Here is a 22,340-nt window from a genome sequence, read left to right as displayed (position 1 = left end):
AACACATGTCCATTTCTGAGACTCATGTGACATATTGCCAAATTATTTTCCAGAAAAGTTGTTTCTCTTATGTGACTCCTTTGTTCTTTTTCCCTCTTTGTTTTCTCTTGGTGTCTTAGAGTCCATTTATTTTTCTAAGTACTCTAAATACTTCTTCTAAGTACTCTGTAGCAGGTTTTACATTGCAGTTGCAAGTCAGATGTAAAAAATACTGACTTATTTTTTCATATTTGAATTCAGCTTGGTCTCTAACTCCCGTTTCACTGATGATGGAAATGAAAACTAATCATGTCACTTCAAGGTAACTCAGTTTCTTCCAATTTAAATCCCCATCTCTTTGAAGTCAGTTGCTCAGCAAAATCAGGATTAAACGGCTTATATTCTTTGTAAGGGCCACTCTTCCTCCTCAGAGGGTTTGCTTCTCTTGCCTCCCCTCTTGAATAGCACTTAGGAGCAAGGGGAGCTGGCCATGGGGAGAAGTGCTGGGCTGCAGGCTGCCCTCTGGAACCTTCCTGGCCCCTGCTGATTTATCTCACACATCCCCACCTTCAGAGCTTTCCCCCTCTGTATCCACTGCTGATGTCCTTGGTGTTGGTCTTGAACTCTGGGCACAATATCCACCTATTCTGTGCCCTCCAGTCTCCTGACTCCTCGTGATCCAGCCTGGTAACTATTTTGCCACCCCTTCCCTGGGGAATGCAGGAACGTCAGGATTCCGTGCCACGCCAGGAGCTGGCTGTGAGCGCTGGGAACGCTACTGTAGGTCTTCTTTCTGTCTAAATATCTCTCCATCATATCTGCCCCACTCTGGGCACCCTGCAACACCTTCTCCCTCCTCCCAGAGTTCTAGGCAGCAAGCAAAGCATTATCTCAGCTGCCTTCCTAGTCTATTTGCAGGCTTTCTCTCCCCACCCTGACTTCCAGCCTAAGCAGTAAGACTAGAAGAGGTCTTCTCTCAGGGCTATTCTTTTCTCCACTCCCCCTTCAGCCTTCAACCCCAACCCAGGAAAAACTAGCCTCCTTTTGGGATTGGAAACAGCCCATCTGTCGTGGTTCTCAACCCTCGTTGCACTTTGGACTCAAACATGGATGTAGAACAGTTGAATCAGAGTGTCTGGAAGGGAGGCCGAGCACAGGTAATTTTTCAAAGCTCCCCAGGTGAGCCTATAAGGTGAGCATCGAGACCCACGGCCCTGTTACACCTTCCATCCTCCGGCTTTGCCTGACCGCCATCCTTGATATTTCCAGGGATGTTCCCAGTTTAGAAAACACTTCCTCCCGTGTCTGGCTCATGCTTATGAAATCCTGGCTTTGAGACTGTTTCAGAAGTTAGCGTTCAAGGGTCGGTTTTATCGTCACAACCGGAATTAACATCTTTCTGCTGCTTTTCGTCCTAGTCTTAAAGCACCCCAGTCCCATCTCAAAGCTCCTGATCTCAGGTGGCCTCGGCCTGCAGCGGCTTGAAGCAGGATTTCCGTTCTCTGGCCAGAGACTGAAGTCAGGGCGCAGCAGTGAGAGCGCTGAATCCTGGCCACTAGACCACCAGGGACCAGTGGCCAGTGACGAGGCCCTGTCCCGTCAGCTGTATAGAAATGAATTTCCACATAGAGACAGAACATAGTGAAACATGTGAAGTGTTTATTAGGAGGAAAAAGAGTCCATGTGGATAGACAACACGGGTGGACTCAGAGAGAGAGTCGCGCCCTCGTGGGTAGTTTGAATCACTTATACGGGGCATTTCTTCCGGGTTTCCTTTGACCAGTCATCTTGCTTTGCCTGAGATGAGTCTGTATTTGGTACATCTCATTTACTTACTTTTAATTTTATGTTATCCCATAGAGCCTGCATTTATATAGGATGTTCTAAAATCTTCTCAGGAAAATTCTCCAGCATTGCACAAATCTCAACACTCTTCTTTTTGTACAGGAGGAAAAATAATTTTCCCTCTACCCTTCTAGGTTCTCAGCTGAGAACTGCGCCCCCCGCCCCGCCCCATAATAAAAAGACAGATTAATAGGAGAAAAACAAACATCTGTTTAATAACCTGTATGCCTTGGGTATTCATGGAGATACCCAAGAACACTGAGTAATTCCCAGAAATGGCCAAAGCCACCACCTGAAATACCATCTCCAGCTAAAGACTAAAGAAGATGTTGGGGAGCAGGGAGGCCTGTTAATGGAAGGTGACCAAGAAAAGCACAGTAAACAAAGGTAAGGTTTGTTACGTAGATTTAAGCTGGTGTCTTCTCCATTGGGGAGAGTTTATAGAGATTTAGGGTCACCCTTGTCTTCCTGGTGCAGAGAGGGAGACACCCTTCCAAATGGAGATTTCCTTTCTGAATGTAAACTTCTCTTTCAAAAGAGTTACTTTTAGATTTTTCAGAGCTTCTCCTAAATCTGCTGTTTCTTAAAAATAACCAGCTCAAGATAATCCTGTGCCAAAGAGGCATATTTTGGGGTGGTACATTCTGCTGCCCTTCACTTTCTTTTATAGAACAACACGTGTGTCGAGAGCCTGATGCCATTTTCAAGTGTACGGCCCAAAGCATTTATCAGATTTGTTCTTACATCAGCTCTGGAGGCTGCAGCAGGACTATTATCCCCCTTTAACAGATGAGAAAGAGGCTCATCCATCTTCCAAGTCTTCCTCTCCCCTGAGGCCCTTATCTATCCTTCTCCAAGTTCCCTTCCGGCCACTCGCCAGGTAGGTACCAAGTTGCTCCACGTGGCATCTGGACTTCCCTCCAGGGCTCCTGTTCTAGAACAGAATTCAGCAAAATTTTTCTGTAAAGGGACAAATAGTATTTTTAAGCGTTAGGATCCAAGACATACTAAATCAAAGCTATTATATAGGTACTTCTGAACAAGAGTGAAAACCAACTTCCACAAATATTTTACTGGTGAAATTCAAAATATAATAATAACGAGTTCAATTTTTTGGAGTCTGGGTCTGCTAATGAGGAAAATTGAATTTTTGCTGGGGGAGGGGTAGCATTTTGCTTCACTGAGATTCAAAGCTAGTGCTTCCATCTTCAAATGGATTATAAATATTTGTCTGTGAAAAATGTTCTTAGCTCTCTGTCTGGACAGAAACAGCCAGAACCTTGTTCTGGACCTTTCTTCTTTTTCTCTTCCCCAAACATTCACTGAATCTATGTTTTCAGCTCACAAGATAGCATATGTCATATATATATATATGCCACATATATCGATGGTTTATAACTACTTAACGTGTTACCACTTCTTCTGAAACTTGATGCTTTTACAAAAATAGCCTTCAAAGGATACTTTGCAAGTCGGTTTCTCAAAGCCTCAAGAAACTATGATTAGCAAAGAGCAAAAGTGTTATGCTGAGAAAATTATTTATAGGAAACATCTTGCTGCAGAGTTTTGTTAGGGTCTTTTTTTGTTTGTTTGTTTTTTGTTTTGAATAGATTTTTGAGTTTTATTGAAATCTTACATGAACAAGAAATTGGAAATAAAATCACATCAAAGAACAAATTGTCACGGCTTTGACGTTTAAGCCAAACAAATTTTGTAGGGCAGATTTCAAAAAGGTGTGAAGTTATAACAATTTAAAAACACAGTTGACCTACTCCTAGGAATGCAAAACATACAATCATAGGTTATTTTCAATACAAGAAAACTTAAATTTGTTTACTTTAATTTCTTAAAACTACTAAGACAAAGCACTAGCTTGTATTTTGAAGGGTCTTTGTTTTAATAAATCCAGCCTAGGCAAATCAGTGAGCCAAGGAAAGGCGTTTGGGACTGGCAGCTTCAATCCCCACTGACACTTTCTGCATCTGTGAAAAATCGCACTGCAGAGAGATGAGCGCTACCTTTATCCTCCACAGGAAAGGCTCTTAATACCCAGACAGTTCACTTCCCAATCTGGAGGAAGTTGTTTCGGCGTGAATTATCTTTTCAGCAGCAAAAGGGAACGTGTTACCTCCATTTAACAGGCGAAGCGCTGGCCTTTGGGCCCTATTTTCTGGTGGGATATTTGTGTGCTGGATCCAGCATTTGATTTTTTAAAAAGGCAGCGGTACTTACCCTCTTGGTATTTATATGTATAGCAGAGGCAAATGGAACTCTTAGTATTAAATTACTGTACTGTGCCAGTTGAGAATTCTATGAGAGCCAGCCAACTCCTTCCCCCAAATTGTATTTTTACTGTTCAGCAGCTGCAAGCTCCCAGGAATCTTCAAAGCAGGACCACTTATTTTACCCAGTGCGAGAGCTCTTAGCTGCTGCCGGGTGTTCAGTGATCTCGTCTGGGAGGCAGCAGGATACCTGGGACGGTGTGGGATCGGACACCACCAGGTTGCTCCTAGCTCCGAACTTATTTGCATGTGTCTGCCCTTGGACAGTTCACTTAACCTCTAGCCTCAGTTTCCTTGGCTGGAAAGTGGGGCTAATATCTACCAAGTAGGGCTGCTTTGAGGATTAGGAGTAATTATGAATTATACTCCTGCAGCCCCAGATGCATCGCAACAGGGCGCTGTTGGCCTGGGTGATGCGGTGCCTGCTGATTTCTCCTCTCCCGTCCCTGCCCTGTCTTTTGGTCACTTTAGCAAACCAGTGTCTGTGCCAGAGGGTGACTGAGGAGGGTGACATCCACATCAGGAACTTGTGTTTATTAGGAAATGGTGTAGAAGAACTCATGGTGTGCGATGTTATAATAAAATGCACTGAAATCAGTGCATTTTTGATTAACCAAGCTACTTATTGCCGAAAAACGTGATGGTACCCCCAAAATATCCCAGTGCTGGCTGGGCTCTGAGAACGGGATTTGCAGAAATTCATGCAAAGATAGCTCCAGGGATGGCAATGAGTTGTCTATGCTTTTCCTACAAATGGGGCCTTGGTGTTAGAAGAGTCTCAGCTAACAGGCCTGGATGTTAGCTGAGGCAGAGCTGGGACCAAGGAAAATGGCAGGGGTTGAGTTTGAGGACAAAGAAAGGCAGCGAGGCCCAAAGAAAAGAGAAAACGGTATAAGCTCCGGACCCCCGACTCCTGAACCATCAGCCAGACATGCATTTGGAGGTGTGGCCACTGGGGTGGCAGTGGTGGGGGGCAGTTGGGAGCTCCAAGAGCGGCAGGAGGTAAGAGGTGGGCAGGGCAAAGCAAGGGGCAGACAGACACTCCAGCCCCTGTAGCCACCGTGGTGACCTAGGCAACCAGCCGCGCTGCGACACGCACACACCCCGGTGCCCCGGTGAGAGCCGTCGCTGAAAACGGGAGGAGGGAAGACCCTTCCCGGTGGGGGCTTTGTTCTGAAGACAACTCCTCACCGTGTCCACACGCCGCAGATCCACAGTCTCAGTTTTCTAGCTCCTTCTTTCCCCTGCACCCCTGGAGTCTGATCTTTCCACTCCAACAGCCTTGCTGGCGCATATAGATACAGACGTATAGATACATCGCTATAACTCCAAAGCTTCAACCAGAAACCGTTTTTACTAAGGAACACCAAGAAGTAGTGCTTGCTTTACTTCCCCACGAGGACGATCTCTTAGTGTGTTTTTATCTCCTCAAGCGCTTGGTGCATAGTCTTACAAAGGCATCCTCCATTGCCTGGTAATGCTTGTTGACCAGATGACCAAATGCACAAACGAACAGCCACACTTGACCCCTACTGAGAGCCCTTCTGTGCGGTGCGGATAAGGCATTGAGTTGAACAAGTGCCAGGAGCAGCAAGGAGGTGGGATCTCACACATTTTCTCCTGGACCCCACAGGCAGAGGCACAGGCTGACCCTGACCTCAGGGCTGAGAGGAGGTGACCTCTGGACGGGCTGGGCCATCTGCGGGGCTAAGCGTCCTTCACCCGTCACTGCAAGCTGGACAGGCATTTCTCTTGGGCCACTGTGACTGCCCCACTCTCTTCCCTGGGGTGTTTTCATACACCCACCCCTGATACTGACATCAGACTTCACACCTTTATACCATGTTGTGTACTAGACTTCCTTATTTCTCTTTCCTCCTAGAACTCAGGCTTCCTTCGCTGCCTGTCTTGTTCTAGACCCAAAATATTTCCTGGAGTGACACCATTTGCCAGGATACTTCCTCACCAGCTTCTCCCCTCTGTTCCCCTCTCCCTCAGTCCTTCATCCCTCTGCTTTTCTTTAAAGTTCTTGATAACACCTCACACGTGTTGAGTACATTGTCCTGCACGGAGACCGTGTGTTTTCATCACCTCATCAGATTCTAACCACAATCCTATTAGATCTCCAGGACAGAGTCTCATGCCCAGTTTACTGATGAGGAGACTGAGTCACAGATGGTTGGACGACCACCCAGCAGGACGTTTAGATTAATGTGCTTTCCTTGAGCCCTGGGGCCGTGTGTCCCCACCCATCCTAGAGTGAGCACCTTGGTGCTTGCGCCATTTATCCCAGATTGTGAAAATATGGTGTTTGGGCTAAAGTTGGAAGCATCTTGGGACGGCATCTCCAGAGTGCTAGAAAATCTTTCTCCATGAATAGGAGGTAAGGATGGAGATAGAACCACCCCTCCAGTCTCCTGCCCTCTGTTTAACGGCAACTGGAAAATTTCCCACTTATAATGTAATGTGACAATCAAAGGAGGCTTAAGGATTATTATCACCAGTTCCACATTTTTTTATTGTGGTAAAATACATATACAATTGACCATTTTACATGTATAACTCAGTGGCATTTAGTACATTCATAATATTTTGCAACCATCACCACTATCTACTTCCAGAATATTTTCATCCAAATGGGAACCCTGTACCCACTAAGCAGTCACTCCCTACTATCCCCTCCCCCCTGCCCCTGGCAACCACCAATCTGCTTTCTATCTCTATGGATTTCCCTGTTCTAGACGTTTCATGTAAAGGGAATCATATAATATATGACCTTCTTTCTTCTGTTACTTAACATGATGTTTTCAAGGTTCATCCATGTTACAGCATGTCTCAGAACTGTAATCCATTGTACAGGTGGACCTTATACATTTTGTTTATCCATGCATCCATTGATGGACATTTGGGCTCAACCTTTTGGCTACTGTGAAAGATGTTACTGTGAACGTGCATGTACAAGCTGTTGTTGGAATACCTCTTTTCAGTTATTTTTGAGCGTATACCTAGGAATATAGCTGGAGCAGAGAGGGCAAGAAGAAGCTCAGAAACACAGACTGTCCAGATGGAGCTTTGGAGGCTGTTGTGAGACCCTGACTTTTACTCTGAAGGAAATGAGGAATCACTGGAGGGTTTCCAGCAGACACATTGCCTGATCTGACTTACATTTCAATAGATCATTGAGAGTTGGCTGCAAGAGAGCAGGGTGGAAGCCAGTTGGGAGCCATGGTGGTAATCCAGGCAATATGATGATGATGGTTCAGATTACATGGTGGCAGTGAAGATGGTGAGAGGTCCTCAGATCCCAGATATATTTTGAAGGTAGAGCCATAAGAATTTCTGACCAGTTGACGCCAAAGCCAACACCAAGTTTTTATTTATTTATATATTTTTTAATTTTTATTGATTTATTTTTATTTTTTATTTTTGGCTGCGTCAGGTCTTAGTCGTGGCATGCGGGATCTTTCGTTGTGGCTCGTGGGCTCTTCGTTGTGGTGCGTGGGCTTCTCTCTAGTTGTGGTGTGCGGGTTTTCTCTCTCTAGTTGTGGTACGCAGGCTCCAGAGGGCCTGGGCTCTGTAGTTTGCAGCACGCGGGCTCTAGTTGAGGTGCACGAGCTCAGTGGTGTGGCGCGCAGGCTTAGTTGCCCCGCGGTGTGTGGGATCGTAGTTCCCTGACCAGGGATCGAACCCAAGTCCCTTGCATTGCAAGGCGGATTTTTTACCACTGGACCACCAGGGAAGTCCCAGCACCAAGGTTTTTACCCCAACATTTGGAAGAATGGAGTTGACATTACCTAAGATAGAAAAGACAGGTGGGACAGGTTTGAGTGGAAGGACGGTTAACGATTCCTTTCCAACTGTGTCTGAGGGATCCCTTAGACATAATGAGACATTGAGTAGGCAATTGGATGTACCAGTCTGCAGTTCAGAGGAAAGATTCAGACTGGAGTGTAAATTTGGAAACTATTGGAATATAAATGCTATTGAAAGCCAAGAAAGCAAACATGATCACCAAGGAGTGAATGCAGATGGAGAAGAAAAGAGATCCAAGGGCTCTGCCCTGGAGTCCTTCTACCCTGAACATCAGAAAGCAAAGGAAGAGTCAAGAAGGAAGATTGAAAGGGGCGTCCAGGAAGACAGCCAGGCGTGGAGAGCCTGCTTCCAGGGAAAGGGAATGATCTGCTGTATCAGATGCAGCTAGGAGGGCACACGTGATGAGGACTGAGAATTGGCCATTAGATATAGGATGAGTTATCTCTGACCTTGACAAATGCACTTGCCATGTAGTGGTGAGGATGAGAGCCTGGTTGAGTGGCTTGGAAGAGAACTGGAGAGAAAATTGGAGACACCAGTGTACACAGCTCTTTAATTTATTTTATTTATTTATTTATTTTTGGCTGCATTGGGTCTTCATTGCTGTGTGCAGGCTTTCTCTAGTTGCGGAGAGCAGGGGCTACTCTTCGTTGCGGTGCGTGGGCTTCTCATTGCCGTGGCTTCTCTTGTTGCGGAGCATGGGCTCTAGGCGCGCAGGCTTCAGTAGTTGTGGCATGCAGCCTCAGTAGTTGTGGCTTGTGGGCTCTAGAGTGCAGGCTCAGTAGTTGTGGCGCGTGGGCTTAGTTGCTCTGCGGCATGTGGGATCTTCCCGAACCAGGGCTCAAACCTGTGTCCCCTGCATCAGCAGGTGGATTCTTAACCACTGCGCCACCAGGGAAGCCCCTACACAGCTCGTTAAACGGGCTTTGCTGTAAGGGGGAGCAAAAAATGAGGAGAGGCAGCTGTAAGGGAAGTGGGTCAAGAGGGGAATTGTAGACTGTGAGTGCTAGGAATGAGCCAGCCCAGGACGGAAGACGATAATGTACAGTGTTGCTCTAATATGTACTCAGGGTTTTTAAATTCAGATATGGCGAGGACAACAGATTATTGCCATTAAAAAGATAGTTTGTTACCCACAGTTTCCAAGAGAAGGAGGCCTGCCATGCCACACAGTGCCATCCGGGGAGGCACCTGGGGCAGTTAGGAGGAGGAGAAATGAGGAGAAGGCAAGAGCCCAAGTCTTTACTGTGGTTTCTTCCAGAAGAAATGGGCGAGGCAACGTAAGCAGCTGATCTGGCTTAGGATCGGCTAGTTGGAATATTTTGGGGTGTAGGGGGCTGTCTCCAGTTATCTGGTTCCTGGCCCTGGGGTGATCAGGGTAGAGGGCTATTGCTTCCTGGAGTGTAAAGACCAGGTAGGGGAGGTGGCTGGGAGTGTGGGCTCAGGGCTGGTTGGTTTGCATAGGAGAGACATCTTCTCCAGCTGGTTTTTCGCTGTCTCTAAGAACTGGCGAGTCCTGGGAGGGGCAGTCTCTCCCCAGTCAGCAAGGCCCCAAGTGCCAAAGCATCAAGAGTACAGAAAGTAAGAATAGATTTTTAATACAGGTGTATTTAGGGGAGGGGGGATGGCTGAAGTGAGGTCCCTGAGCAGCGAGAGAGGATGGGTGGAGGGGCTGGCCTCAGCTAAGAGCATGGACAGTTCAATTACAGCAAAAGGGAGGCAGGCGGGTGACGGGGGCCACTAAGTGGGTGGATGTGGGAGGTGGGGACATCCGCTTTTGTTTGCTGCTTTCTTAGGGAAGTAGGAAGGAACGTGGTTGGTTGAGAGGGAGGAGGTGGTGTGGGAGGTTTGCGGAGGAAGGAGACGCTGGGGCAGAGTCTTCTAGGAGAGTCAGGGTGGAGTAACGCGAGCCCTGGAGCAGGATTGTAGGACACCACTGAGGACCCACTGGACACACAAAGCCCTGAATTTAAAGCCAAACCAGCCTGCGGAGAGTTGCACTTAGCACCAGGGTTCTGCCAACAAAGCAAAGTGGGAGTGGGGAAGCCAGGGCACTCTTACAATAAGCAACCATGGCTTTGAGCTTGGGGGGTGGGAAAAACACAAGAGGAGGGGTTCCACTGTCAAGGTGGCAGCGCCAGTGGACTGCAGGTCCCAGTGGGGTGGAAGGAGGGGTGGACCTGGTGAGCTCGAGGAGGTGAACTGGAACGATAGGGGCTGGATGAGAGAGTTGAGTGCTTACGGCCAGAGAGCACAGATGAGTTTTTTGTTTTCGTATTTTTGTCAAGGTATATTTTCTGTAAGACATATATCTTTGTGTTTTTTGCAACATAATTTTTTTTTCCAAAAAAGATAACTATGTTTTGAGGGGTGGGTAGGATTTGGGCAGACGGAGGTGGTCTTGTGGAGGACATTTCTGGAGAAGGACGTCCAGGCATAAGTTGGGACACGTTTCCCGAACAATGAATTGCCCAGTGTGCTCAAGCCATGGGCAGGCACGCTAAGGAAGAACTTTACTTAACTCAGGAGAGAGTAGGGAGCCAGTGAAGGGTTTTGAGGGTGGACACATCTAGAACACAGATGGGCCCTTTGTCACCAACGAGGAGAGGGAGCAGTGACATTGACAAAGCTCTGCATATCTGGGTGGAAATTCCTGGGCCTGCCGCCCTGTCCTCCCCTGTCTCTCCCTCCCTTTCTCCTCTCTCTCTCTCAGCTGGAACCGTCGTGTATGTTGCATATATTCTCTGGAACAGCAACAATAAAGGCGATTATTTTTAATTTCTGTTCTTCTCCTCCATAATGGAGCTATTAGACTTTGGCAGATCCCTTAATATGATTATCTTTTTTGAATGATCTCGAACTGAAATGTTTGTGCTGATGGTGGTAATCGCAGTGGAGTTTGAAGAACGAGGCCGTAGGCTCACGCTCCAGGAGCTCATCACCCCGAAGTGCCATCAACTGTGGTTTGATGGGCAAGTGAGGATGAAACCTTGGAGGGGAAGTGGGGCCCCGGTGGGCTCTTGGTTCTGCTTGCAAGGACGGGTCTGGCTAACCGTGCCACCAGTGCAGTGGGTCCCAGATAGGGCCAGGTGGAGGCTTTCTGCTGGAGACCTGCTTCTCCCGAGCGGTGAGGACAGCTGTCCATCATCAATCCAGAATTCAGAGCAGTCATCCACTGAGCTCACCAGCACCACTCGCTGGTCCAGCCATGGGTGAGGATACGCCTTTTAATTATTTTAGTCTCCACATCGACCAGTGATACATCAGTCACCTGCTTGAACCTTGCCCTGCTCCCAGCATAGGGGGCAGCCTCGGAGCCCTGCTGTTTGCAGAACTGGGTTCTTGGCTTAGCAGGGAGGCCGTCTCCTCGGGGCTGGTCTCCTAGGCTGCTTCCAGCCCCTCCTCTGCACCATCCCTGTCAAGCTTGGCCTCATTAGAGTGCCAAGATGTGTACCAGCGCCCAGGCACCTTCTTGACACGATGGCAGGTGTTTGACCGTGGCCTTTAGGGGACCTTTCCACATGCCACCAACAGCAATAATGAGCACATGCTCATTCCACATCTTCGTTGCGTGAGGACCAAGCCTCGTGCCCTTCATCTTTGGGTTCTGACAGCCCGCCAGGATGCGGACAGCAGCCTGCTTGTCTGTGACCTCTTTGCGGGGCCTCGTGACAGCTGGATGGCTGCTGCGGCCTAACTTTAATGAGGAGGCACTAGGGGACCTCTCCGTCCTGTCGTGGGGAGTCCAAGGGCTTCTGATGTGGGACCTGCTGGAATACGCTGAATAGAGCTGTGAGCATCCGGTAGAGGACCCAGGGTGACTCATACTGTGAATCCATCTCTCCTTGCCACCGCAAGCAAACAATACCATCCAGATAAAGCCAGTTATATGAAAATATCAGGCTGCGTGATGGCGAAAGATGTTTCCTAAAGGGCGAACTGAGAGGTATCGGGAAGGAGGAAGCGGCCTGTGTCCTTGACAGTGAAAGTTCTGTGCTTTGAATCCTTCCCTCCTCCTCTTCCTCTTCCTCTTCCTCCTCCCCTTTCTCTTGCTCCCCTCCCTCCTCCTTCTCTCCCTCTCCTTCCCTCCTTCTTCTCTGTTCATCCCCCCCTCCCTCCCCTAGCGACCGCACACTGTCCTGCTGCCCTTGGCTTCTGGTTCAGGTCAGCTAGTTTGTCCCTGGGACATCCCGGGGCCCTTCCCCACCAGGGGCGGTCACCAGATCTGTCACACTCGTTCATTCATTCAACAGTATCTAGCTCTGTGTCAGCAAGGCACTCACTCCTGGCAATACAACGAGAAATTAGGGGGATAACTTCTCTGCTCTTGGAGACCTGGCAGTTCAAGAGGGAGACGGCTGCACAGGCTGGTTCTGCTGGTACAAACACTAATTCCTAAGTCCCGTCTCTGTAAGTCTGGTTCCATGGTCTGGGCTGCACCCAGGAATCTGCATTTTCTAAGGAGCCCTCCAGGTGATGCTGGTGTGGGTGGATCCTGAACCAATCTCAGAGAAACATGCTTTTCAGCCATGGGGCTGTGCCCAGAGCCACCCCTTCGAGAGTGTTTGTTGACTGCTGTGCCCTGTGATTCTAAGTGCCCTGCTTGCCCTCGAGGGGTTAGAAAGCACAGCGTCTTAGAGCAGGATCTTAATTACGCATGCGTGTTAACATTGGGAATTTTCAGACCTTGAGCTTAGGGGTTGGAGAGACTGTTCTAACTTCTCAGAATTTCTTGACGTGTTCAGAAGTGGCTCTCTATAAAACTGAGGTGACACCAGTGCTGGCTCCCGTTCCCCCTTCTCTGCAGGCTCCCGCCCTCCCAGGACCACATGTCCCATCTCCAAGCACACATGTCACTGGCATTTCTCCATCACTCGAGTGACCCTGGCTTGTAACTCTCCCAGAATGAATCTTCCCTGAAGTTTGCCACTTCTGGCTGTGTGATAAAACGTCCACCCTCCCCTAGATCATAAGTAGAGGGTGGGGGAGATAGCACATGTCATCGGCACCATTCAGTTGCAAAGAACAGAAACCAGTCTAATACACAGGGGTTAAGTCAAGGAGGACAGATCGGGCTTCCCTGGTGGCGCAGTGGTTGGGAATCTGCCTATCAATGCAGGGGACACGGGTTCGAGGCCTGGTCCGGGAGGGTCCCACATGCCGCGGAGCAACTGGGCCCATGCGCCACAACTACTGAGCCTGTGCTCTGGAGCCCGTGAGCCACAACTGCTGAGCCCGCGTGCCACAACTACTGAAGCCCACGCGCCTGGAGCCCGTGCTCCGCAACAAGAGAAGCCACCGCAATGAGAAGCCCGCGCACAGCAACAAAGAGTAGCCCCCACTCACCGCAGATAGAGAAAGCCCACACGCAGCAATGAAGACCTAACGCAGCCAAAAATAAATAAAATAAAATATAAATAAATAAATAAAAGGAGGACAGATCGCAGAGACACAGGGGGCTCGCACATGACCCAGGGGCAGAGAGCAGAGCCAGACCTGTCAGCAGATGGGCAGCCGAAGACACCAGGCCGCCCCCCCATCCCGTGGTCTCACACCTCCACAGTGCACCTGCCTCCCTCTGCTCAGCCATCCTTGTACAGGGACCACCGGAGCTGCCCCCAAATGGCAGCCTGAGCCCTACAGATGGATGAGACCATCTAGTTCTAGCTCCCAGCACTGTCTCGATTCCAAGTTTTGGGAAAAACATAATTTGATTCACCCTGTTTGGGATCTGTGCTCACTCCTGGTTCAGTTGACTGAGATAAGAGTTGGGCCCACATAGTGCTTTTCCAAGCAAGGGGTCAGCTGCTTCTCTCAGAGGGACCAAAGGCTGCAGGAAATGACTGACAGTGAAGTGGCTGCTGTCCTGGTGTAACTGGTACAGCTGCCCCGGTACAGGGCAGTGTCCTGTGTCCGTGGGTGTGATTGGGGTGAGCTTCCTGGAGAAACGTGCAGGGCAAAGGAGCATTATTCATTGAGCCCCTGCTCTCTGCACTGAGCTCATTGCATATCTTTTCACAGCGATACTCCACAGAGACTTCACTGGGATCCAAGAGGGTCCATTAACTTCACACAAGTACAGTTTCCCATGGCAGCACCCATGTTCATCAAACTAGGTCCGTTCAACTCTGAACACTCACCTTTCCAGTGAGTCCCACTGCTGCCGCACCATGTGGGTACCAAGAGGAGTCAAAAGTCTGGACATTAAGGTCAAAGTCAAGCTCAAGATCTGGAGGAACAGACGAGGATCTAACATTGAGGTCTACAGTTGAGCTCAGGAGAATCCCCCCAAAGAGCTTCCTGGCGGCCCCAGTGGAGTTTCACGGGGCCTCCTGTATGAGACATCTGTTTCGTCCAGGAAAGCATCTGAACAGCATTTCTGGCGTTTGGCAGTCTGGGGGCTTGCCGGCTCCTTCACGAAGCCATTTCTGAAGAGTGCAGTGAAGCAGAAAGGCTAAAATGAAGGGCTTTGCAGTTGGCTGGATCCTGACCTCTACTCTGTGATTCATGCCAGGTCGCAAGCTCTCCGCGGGCTTCAGCTGGAGAGGTCCTACCTCCTTCACACGACCATGGATGTTTTCAAGTGAGAGAGTGCGTGAAATGTGCTTTGCATTTATGCTTGAGATGTAGCAATTACTCGATAAATGGCTGCGATAATCATAGTAATAATAACAACTTAGTTGCTTGAACGCAGGAAGTATGTCGTGTGTTTCTTTACCCCCTACAGCACCAGTAAAGTGCCTTAGAGGCGGCTTCTTCTCCTCCTCCCCTCCTTCAAGTGAGATACAATTGACATGTAACATTGTATAAGTTTACAGTATACAGCATGTTGATTTGATCTCTGTATTGCAATAAGATAGCAACCACCATAGCATTAGCTAACGCCCCTAACAGGTCACATAATTATCATTTCTTTTTGTGATGAGAATATTTAAGATCTACTCTCTTGGCAACTTTGAAGTATATAAATACAGTATTTATTTTTAAATATTTTATTTATTTAGGCTGCATGGGGTCATAGTTGTGGCACGGAGGATCTTTTAGTTGCGGCATGGAGGCTCTTAGTTGTGGCATGTATGTGGGATCTAGTTCCCCGAACCCAGGCCCCCTGCATTGGGAATGCAGAGTCTTACCCACTGGACCACCAGGGAAGTCCAGTATTTTTTTTTTTTTAATAAATTTACTTATTAATTTATTTATTTTTGGCTGCGTTGGGTCTTCGTTGCTGCGCGCAGGCTTTCTCTAGTTGAGACGAGCGGGGGCTACTCTTCATTGCAGTGCGCAGGCCTCTCACTGCGGTGGCCTCTCCCGTTGCGGAGCACGGGCTCCAGGCGCACGGGCTTCAGTAGCTGTGGCTCGCGGGCTCCAGAACGCAGGCCCAGCAGTTGTGGCACACAGGCCCAGCCGCTCCGTGGCATGTGCGATCCTCCGGGACCAGGGGTCAAACCTGTGTCCCCTGCATGGGCAGGCGGACTCCCAACCACTGCGCCACCAGGGAAGCCCCAAGTCCAGTATTCTTAACGATAATCACAGTGCTGTGCATTAGATCCCCAGAACTTTTTATCTTCTAACTGCAACTTTAGACCCTTTGACCAACATCTCCCCAATTCCTCCATCCCCCAGCCTCTGGTAACCACCAATCTACTCTCTGTTTCTACGAGTTTGACTGTTTTAGATTCCACATATAAGAGAGTTCTACAGTATTTGTCTTTCTCTGACTCGTTCCACTCAGCATAACGCCCTCAAGGTCCATCTGTGTTGTTGCCAATGGGAGGATTTCCTTTTCTCATGGCTGAGTAATATTCCGTGTGTATGTATCACATGACTGTCGCTTCTTTCTCCCTCCCGCAGAACACCAGCCATGATTGGCTGCTCGTTTGTGGTCAACAGGAAGTTCTTTGGTGAAATTGGTCTTCTGGACCCTGGGATGGACGTGTACGGAGGAGAAAATATCGAACTTGGAATCAAGGTTTGTGACATGGCATCCTTTCCTCTTAGTCTGTCTGTGTTTGTGAGCAGAACTGCCTGGTCATTTTTGATGTGTCTTTAAAGCTTCTTTAGCTGGTGAATGACAGAATCATTCACCCCACTTCTGTTCCTAAAGATGTTCCAGCAGAGTTGTCACCCCTCCTCAGACGGGGGCAGACCTGGGCTTCCCCCCTCAAAAGGTTGAACAATTTGTCCAAGCCTGGGCGACCCAATCTGGACATTAGCTAGAGAATTTGGTTCCCACTCCCATCCAGTTTCACTCTCTCCTTAAATTTTTCTTAAAATTAAATCATCTTCTTAAATTAGAATTTGCATGCTACATATTTTGACAATTCATGTACATCATAGAATCATAAGATGCCAGAGGAGAGAAGGACCATGTTCTGTGGGACTCTCCCATTTCTCAGAAATGCTTCTTAAGGGGGATAATGGGAAGGGGGAAGAGGAAGAAGACGCAGAATGGGCCTCTTGCTGGCCCCCCATTCAGATCAGCTCCACTGCTGGATATTTTAGACACTGGGTATTGCTTAAGATTCTGTTTGAAAGATGAAGTTCACCATAAAAAAAAAAGTTGGACAAATTGATGCATTCCAACCTCTTCACTTTAGAGTTAAGATAAATGAACCCGAATGAGGGGTGGGAGTGGGGGACATCTGGTAACCACTTAACTGGTACGTCCTCCTCCATACCGCAAAGAGTGGGGTCCTGGGGGATGATGCCCAGCTGGGGTCTCTGTGTCCCCACTCCTCCCTGTCCTGAGCTTGTGCATTCCTGAGCCCCTGGGAAGTAGGCTTGTTGGAAATGACTCAGGACACAACTGTAAGGTTTAAGTTTATTGAATTGCTTCCTCCTTCCGTTGCTGGAATCTCCTTCTTGTTCTACCAGGCAAGTACCCAGTGCAGCACCCCTAGCTTCGGTCAAAGCCTGCTCTCTGTGTCAGATTTCACTCGTTATCCCTAACGGCTCAGGACCTTTAAGACACTGCGTCGCCCCCTCCTCTACACTTGAGCCCCCTTCGTGGAATGGAAGGCTTCATGTCCTCATGATGTAATGAATGTCCAGGCTGCAGAAGCAAAGAGGATGGTGGAGACCTTCCCTGGATCCTAAAATCACTCCCTTTTGGAGACTGCAGACTCTTCCTGTGTTTTCAGTGCCAGGCTGGGTTCTTTCCTAAGTGGAATTTGCATAAGATTTCTCTGAAAGCCGAGCAATTAAAAAGCCCATGAATATGTTATCGTAGCTAATATACTTGGCCTTTACCCATTTGAAATTTAAGTGAAGGAAAAGATTTGGGCCCAGCATGTTGCACTTGGCCTGTAACTTCAGTTTCTGCCCTGCTCCCATCTCCTTATCCCTCTTCACGCTGCTCTTTTCCTTAGCTCTCATCCGCTTCCAGCATGCCAGGGAATTGAGTTATTTATTATGCGTATTGTATTTCTCTGCCTTTACTAACTAGCTAGATTGCAAGCTTTACGGGGCACAGATCTCTGTGGTGCTCACCTTTGCATCCCAAGCATGTAGAACCATGCTTCACACATGGCTCAATAGGTATCTGTTAGATTGATGACTGAATGCCTGTTAGGACCCAACATGCGTAGAAGCAGTGACATCATGGAGACAAGCCCGATGGTGACATGGGAGGTAATAACTTGTCCGGGTACTTATTTGTGAAAGGAAGGAGCTGAAGGCAGCCCTGCATTGAGATGGTTAAGCTTTTTAAATTTTTTATAAATTTTATGATAGTTTATAAAATTATATGTATATTTGTATATAATATGTATACAATTATTAAAATTTATAATAATTTTGTAAATTATTAGTTTTAATAATTTAATACTTTTATTAAGGGAGATTTGAATGTCTCTCTATGCTGTGAGAAGGAACCCAGTGGAGGGTAAGACGTCACCAACAGAGGGGAGAACAGGATGAGGGAAGGAGCACTGTCCCTACGGAGGCAGGGGCACAGGTGGAGGGGTTATGGGGACAGGAGGGCCCCCAGATTCGGTTGCTGTGGCAGGCTGCGCTCTGGGGAGAGCAGAGGTGGTGACAGCGGAACCCACTGCTAAGGCTTGCTGGGATGTTGGTCTCCCCATGCTTGCAAAGCAAAGGTCTGGGTGCCAGGCTCTCCCAGGCTCCGTGTTGATGGCAGTGACAGTCCTTCATGGCCACCCGATCCCTGCAGGAGGGGAGGGGCTTGTCAGTCTCGGCCCTGCAGCAGCGCAGCCCCTGTGCCAGGAGCTGAGGGCCCGTGAGTTCCGCTCTGCACCTCCACGTGGCAGGCTGCAGCGATGGGGCCCAGAGCCTGCTCTCTGACTCGTCTTCTCTGGGGTAGCTCCGTGCCCGGCTGTTCTCCACGCGTCTTTATGGAAGCATCCGATGGATGGGGCTCGGATCCCACCCTCATGCAATCACTTGCCTCTTATCCCGGGCACGTCCGGCGTCCACGCTGGACATTCGGGAAGGTTTATGCCTCTTACTTCCCATAGGCCATGTCATCCCATGACCTACGAGCTGACTCTCCACAGAAGCCTTGGTTTTCTGCTGATTCTCAAAGCAGGAATTGACTGCTGTTGGTACCCTAAGGGCCAAGGCCTGGGTCCGGGGTCCACGTAGCCACCGTCTGCACAGTCGTCTGTGTTCTTAAGGTGTGGTCCCTGACCAGCACATCCACGTCACCTGGCACTTGTTACAAATGCAGATTCTCGGGCCCCATCCTACACTTACACTCTGGGGTGGCTTCCAGCCACCTGTGTTTTAATAAGCTTTCCAGATGATTCTGTTGCACACCCAAGTTTGAGAGCCCCTGGTCTACACCCGACCTTAGCCGGCTTCCTGGCAAATACGTCTCCATTCTCAGAAAGGGGCCCGGGTGAGAGTCCACATGCTTCAAGGCCCACCTTGAAAAATAAATTATTAAGAAAGCCATCCCTGCTGCTTGAAAAAAATCAGAGCTTATGTAATATATGTACACATATATAATTACATAAAGGGTACACACATACATTATATAAATTAACCTATAATAACCTATAAGAAATGACATAAAATTCTGTGCTTTAGTTAAGTGGGGAAATTTTAATATGAGACCACATCTTTGTAATTTCTTTGACTAAGAAATAGGTCCATCTGTGATCTAACTATTCTTTAACATTTTTCATTACTTTTTAATTCCATCCTCAGTAATTAAAGAATAGGAAGAATAGAAAGTCACTGTGGTTCAGGGAAAAAAAAAACAGTAGGGTTTACTCTAGGGCTATTGTTTGGATGAAAGGCAAGCTTGCCCGTGACCAAAACAGTCGATACAGTGGAGGGAAAAAAAAGCTTTCCAGGGCTGAGAAAATAAATGAGATCAGAAATTGAAAGGTTTCATATTGTTCTGAGTAACATTAATCAGAAACTATTAACGAGGCATGTTATAGTAACATGTCTAAATGGTAAGAGGAAAAAAAAGTCTCCGAGGAGAAAAGACCAGATAGATTACTTTTAAGTGGTATAAAATCAGATGGCTTCAGGTTTCTCCAATATATCCGTCTGCTTTGGGAAGAAAAGGCACTGTCTTATTCTGACCTCTCATATAAGAGCGTGACATACACCACTACTGAATCCTGTCTGGGAGCTATTCTGAAAGGAAGACAGTAGAAAGATGCTGTCAGATCCTCAAGCCATCAGAAAAGGTCTTAGCTCACCATGCATCTCAAGAACTGAATAAAAGGCAGAATTCCTATGTGTGTACATTGTTGTTGAAAATATTGTTGAGACCAACATTTGAAGGACTGCCTCCTTCAAAGGGCTTAGAAATTATGGGCTGTCTGGGGTGGCCTAAGTCCCAGGGCTCCAGATGAACATGGAATTTCCCGCTCCCACTCTTTGCCCCATCTCTTGTTCTTTTTTTTTCTTTTTCTTTTTTTTTTTTTTTTTTGCTCCCGATCTTGTGTCTTGTCTCTGACAAGCTGGTGGTATAATTCAGTGTGAGTCCAAAGGCCTCATAATCAGGGGGGCTGATGGCATATACAGTCCTGGTCTGACTCTGAAAGTTCAAGAATCAGGAGTACTGATGTCTGAGAGTGAAGATGGATAACTCAGCCCAAGTAGAAACATGAAACATCTCTGACAAGTGCTGTTGACTGATGCTCTGATCCCCACCCCAGCCACTCCTCTGTCCATGGGCTTTGGGACTCATCATCCAGCATCCATGTTAACCATGAAGGATCCTCCCTGCCCTCAGGCCCCTGACATCAAAATCCCCAATGTCCAGAAGCCTCTTGTGACCTTTGCCTTCCATTTGGAACTCTTGGGCTTAAGTCTGCTCTATCTATTGGATGTTGTGATTTGGATAATGGTCACTCCTGGAGGTGACCAGACCATCAGTTCTGTCTCGTTTTCCTAATCCTTAGATTATATGAGTCTTTGGTTCTTCCTTCCCTATTGGCGTTGGTCATCTCTGGCTATGGGAAGGTCTTCATAGTGCAGGGTTAGAGTATACCTGTGATAAAATTCAGAGCGAAAGCCCCTGGTCTTGTGTAGATAGAATAGGCTTTGGGATTTCACCGACTGGTCTTTAATCTGGATGCATATATTTCAGGTGGCCAACAGTTCAGATGAATGCTTTTGGATATAACGGGGAGCCTTCTCTGCTCTAGCAGACGTTTTCACTGGGGAGACCACAGTAGACAGACATGGTCTCTATCTCCATGAAATTTATAGTCAGGCAGAAAAACCATTCGTTTAACAAGTAACTACCAATGGGATGAGTGTGAAAAGATAGGACAAGGGGAGAATAGAGGAGACAATAACAAGGAAATATAAGCTACTCTAGGGAGTTGGGAAGCGCCTCCCTAAGGAAACGATGTTGAACACTTGAAAAGTATGTTGAATTTAGATAGGCCAAGAAGGTGTGGAAGTGGAGTATAAGAGTAAAAGAATATTCCAGGCAGTTTTGGTTGTATGAGATGATTAATTTGTAGAGATCTGTTAGACAGCATGGTACTTATAGTTAACAATGCATTGCATACTTCAAGTGTTGCTAAGACGGTAGATCTTATGTTGTGTTCTTTTCCAAAAAGGTTTGTTTTTTGTTTGTTTATCTATTGAGATATAATTGACATACATCACTGTGTAAGTTTAAGGTGCACAGTAATAATAAGTAAAGAGTGGAGAAGGAAACGTTTGGAAGTGATGTGTATGCTTATAGCATAGATTGTGGTGATGGTTTCCCAGGGGTATACTTATCTCCAAACTCATCAAGTCGTATACGTTAAATCTGTACAGCTTTTTAATGTCAATCAATCATGCCTCAATAGACTGGTTTTAAAAAGAAAAAGGATATTTCAGGCAGAGAGAAAGCCATGTGCAAACGTTTGGAATCCTGAGAAGGAAATATATTCTGGGAATTGCGAGGCGTTCCAGGTGGCTGGAGCAGGTAAAGGGAGAGGGAAATATGTTAGATATAGTGGCAGCCATCTAGTGGCGTTAGGTTATGCAAGACTTGTAAACAAGAATTTGGCTTTCTCTTAAGGACCACTGTGGACATTTTGAAAGAAAAAGAAAAAGACATATGCTACATAAGAGACATATATCTGTGTGTGTATGTGTATCTATACATAGTCCCATGTTTTACCCATAACCCAGATCCTCTGGAGGCATTTAAGGGGAGCGAGGTTATCAGAATTTTTTTTTTTTTTTAATAAGAGGATCATTATGACTGCCATGTGGAGAATGGATGATAAAGCTGGATGGACTCGGGAGGGGCAGTGAGAGAGGCTGGACTATGGTTGGGGCAGTGGGAGAGAAATGGACACATTCAGAAGGCAGAATAGACAGGATCTGAGGATTGAGTGTCCAGAGGGGATGAAGGGAAGCGGGGGTCAAGGCTGACTCTCAAGTTACTAGCTTGAACAATTGGGAGTTGCTGGTGCTGTTCTCTGAGATGAGAAGCACCGTTGGAGGATGTCTGGGACAAGGCAGAAGCTGATGCTTTCTGTCTGAGATGTGGTGAGTCTGAAGTTCCTGACACTGTCCAGTTCATCCAGTAGGCATTTGGTTGTGTGGAGATTAAGCTAAGGGTAGAGGACAAAGCTTGAGATAGACTTGAGCATCTTTGGTACCTAGAGCATATTTGAAGTTGCCAGAGGCAACAGGCTGCATAGAGAAATGAGAAGAGGGGATAAGACAGAAGTCCAGAAAAAAAGCAACATTTAAGGTGTGGAAGGAGTAGCTGGAAAGGAAACTGAGAAGAAGGGACCCAGAATAAGAGTAAAACCAAGAGAGAGTGGATTTGTGGCAGCTGAGAGAAGAGTGTGTATCCATACCCAAAGCAGGCATGGAGAGGAAGGGATGGATCCGGGCACCGTTCAGGAGACATCATGATGAACAGGAGCTGGTGGATGATTGAACATAAGGGATGAATGAGAGGGGAGTGTGGGGTAGCTCCCA

The 22,340-nt window shown here is 47.5% G+C and overlaps 1 protein-coding gene across 2 annotated transcripts in view; it reads left to right on the top strand.

The window, feature by feature from the left end:
• Positions 1-22,340, top strand: part of GALNT17 (polypeptide N-acetylgalactosaminyltransferase 17) — a 436,592-nt gene that overhangs the window by 325,204 nt on the left and 89,048 nt on the right. For both annotated transcript variants that reach the window (XM_059896130.1, XM_059896131.1), the window contains exon 6: positions 15,771-15,888. In XM_059896130.1, the coding sequence (XP_059752113.1) occupies positions 15,771-15,888 (118 nt within the window). The remainder of the gene's footprint in view (positions 1-15,770; positions 15,889-22,340) is intronic.

Source organism: Balaenoptera ricei, chromosome 15, assembly GCF_028023285.1.
Source record: "Balaenoptera ricei isolate mBalRic1 chromosome 15, mBalRic1.hap2, whole genome shotgun sequence".
Classification (NCBI taxonomy): Eukaryota; Metazoa; Chordata; class Mammalia; order Artiodactyla; family Balaenopteridae; genus Balaenoptera; species Balaenoptera ricei.
Note: the sequence above shows the minus strand (reverse complement) of the source record. Positions and strands in the feature narration are given on the sequence as shown.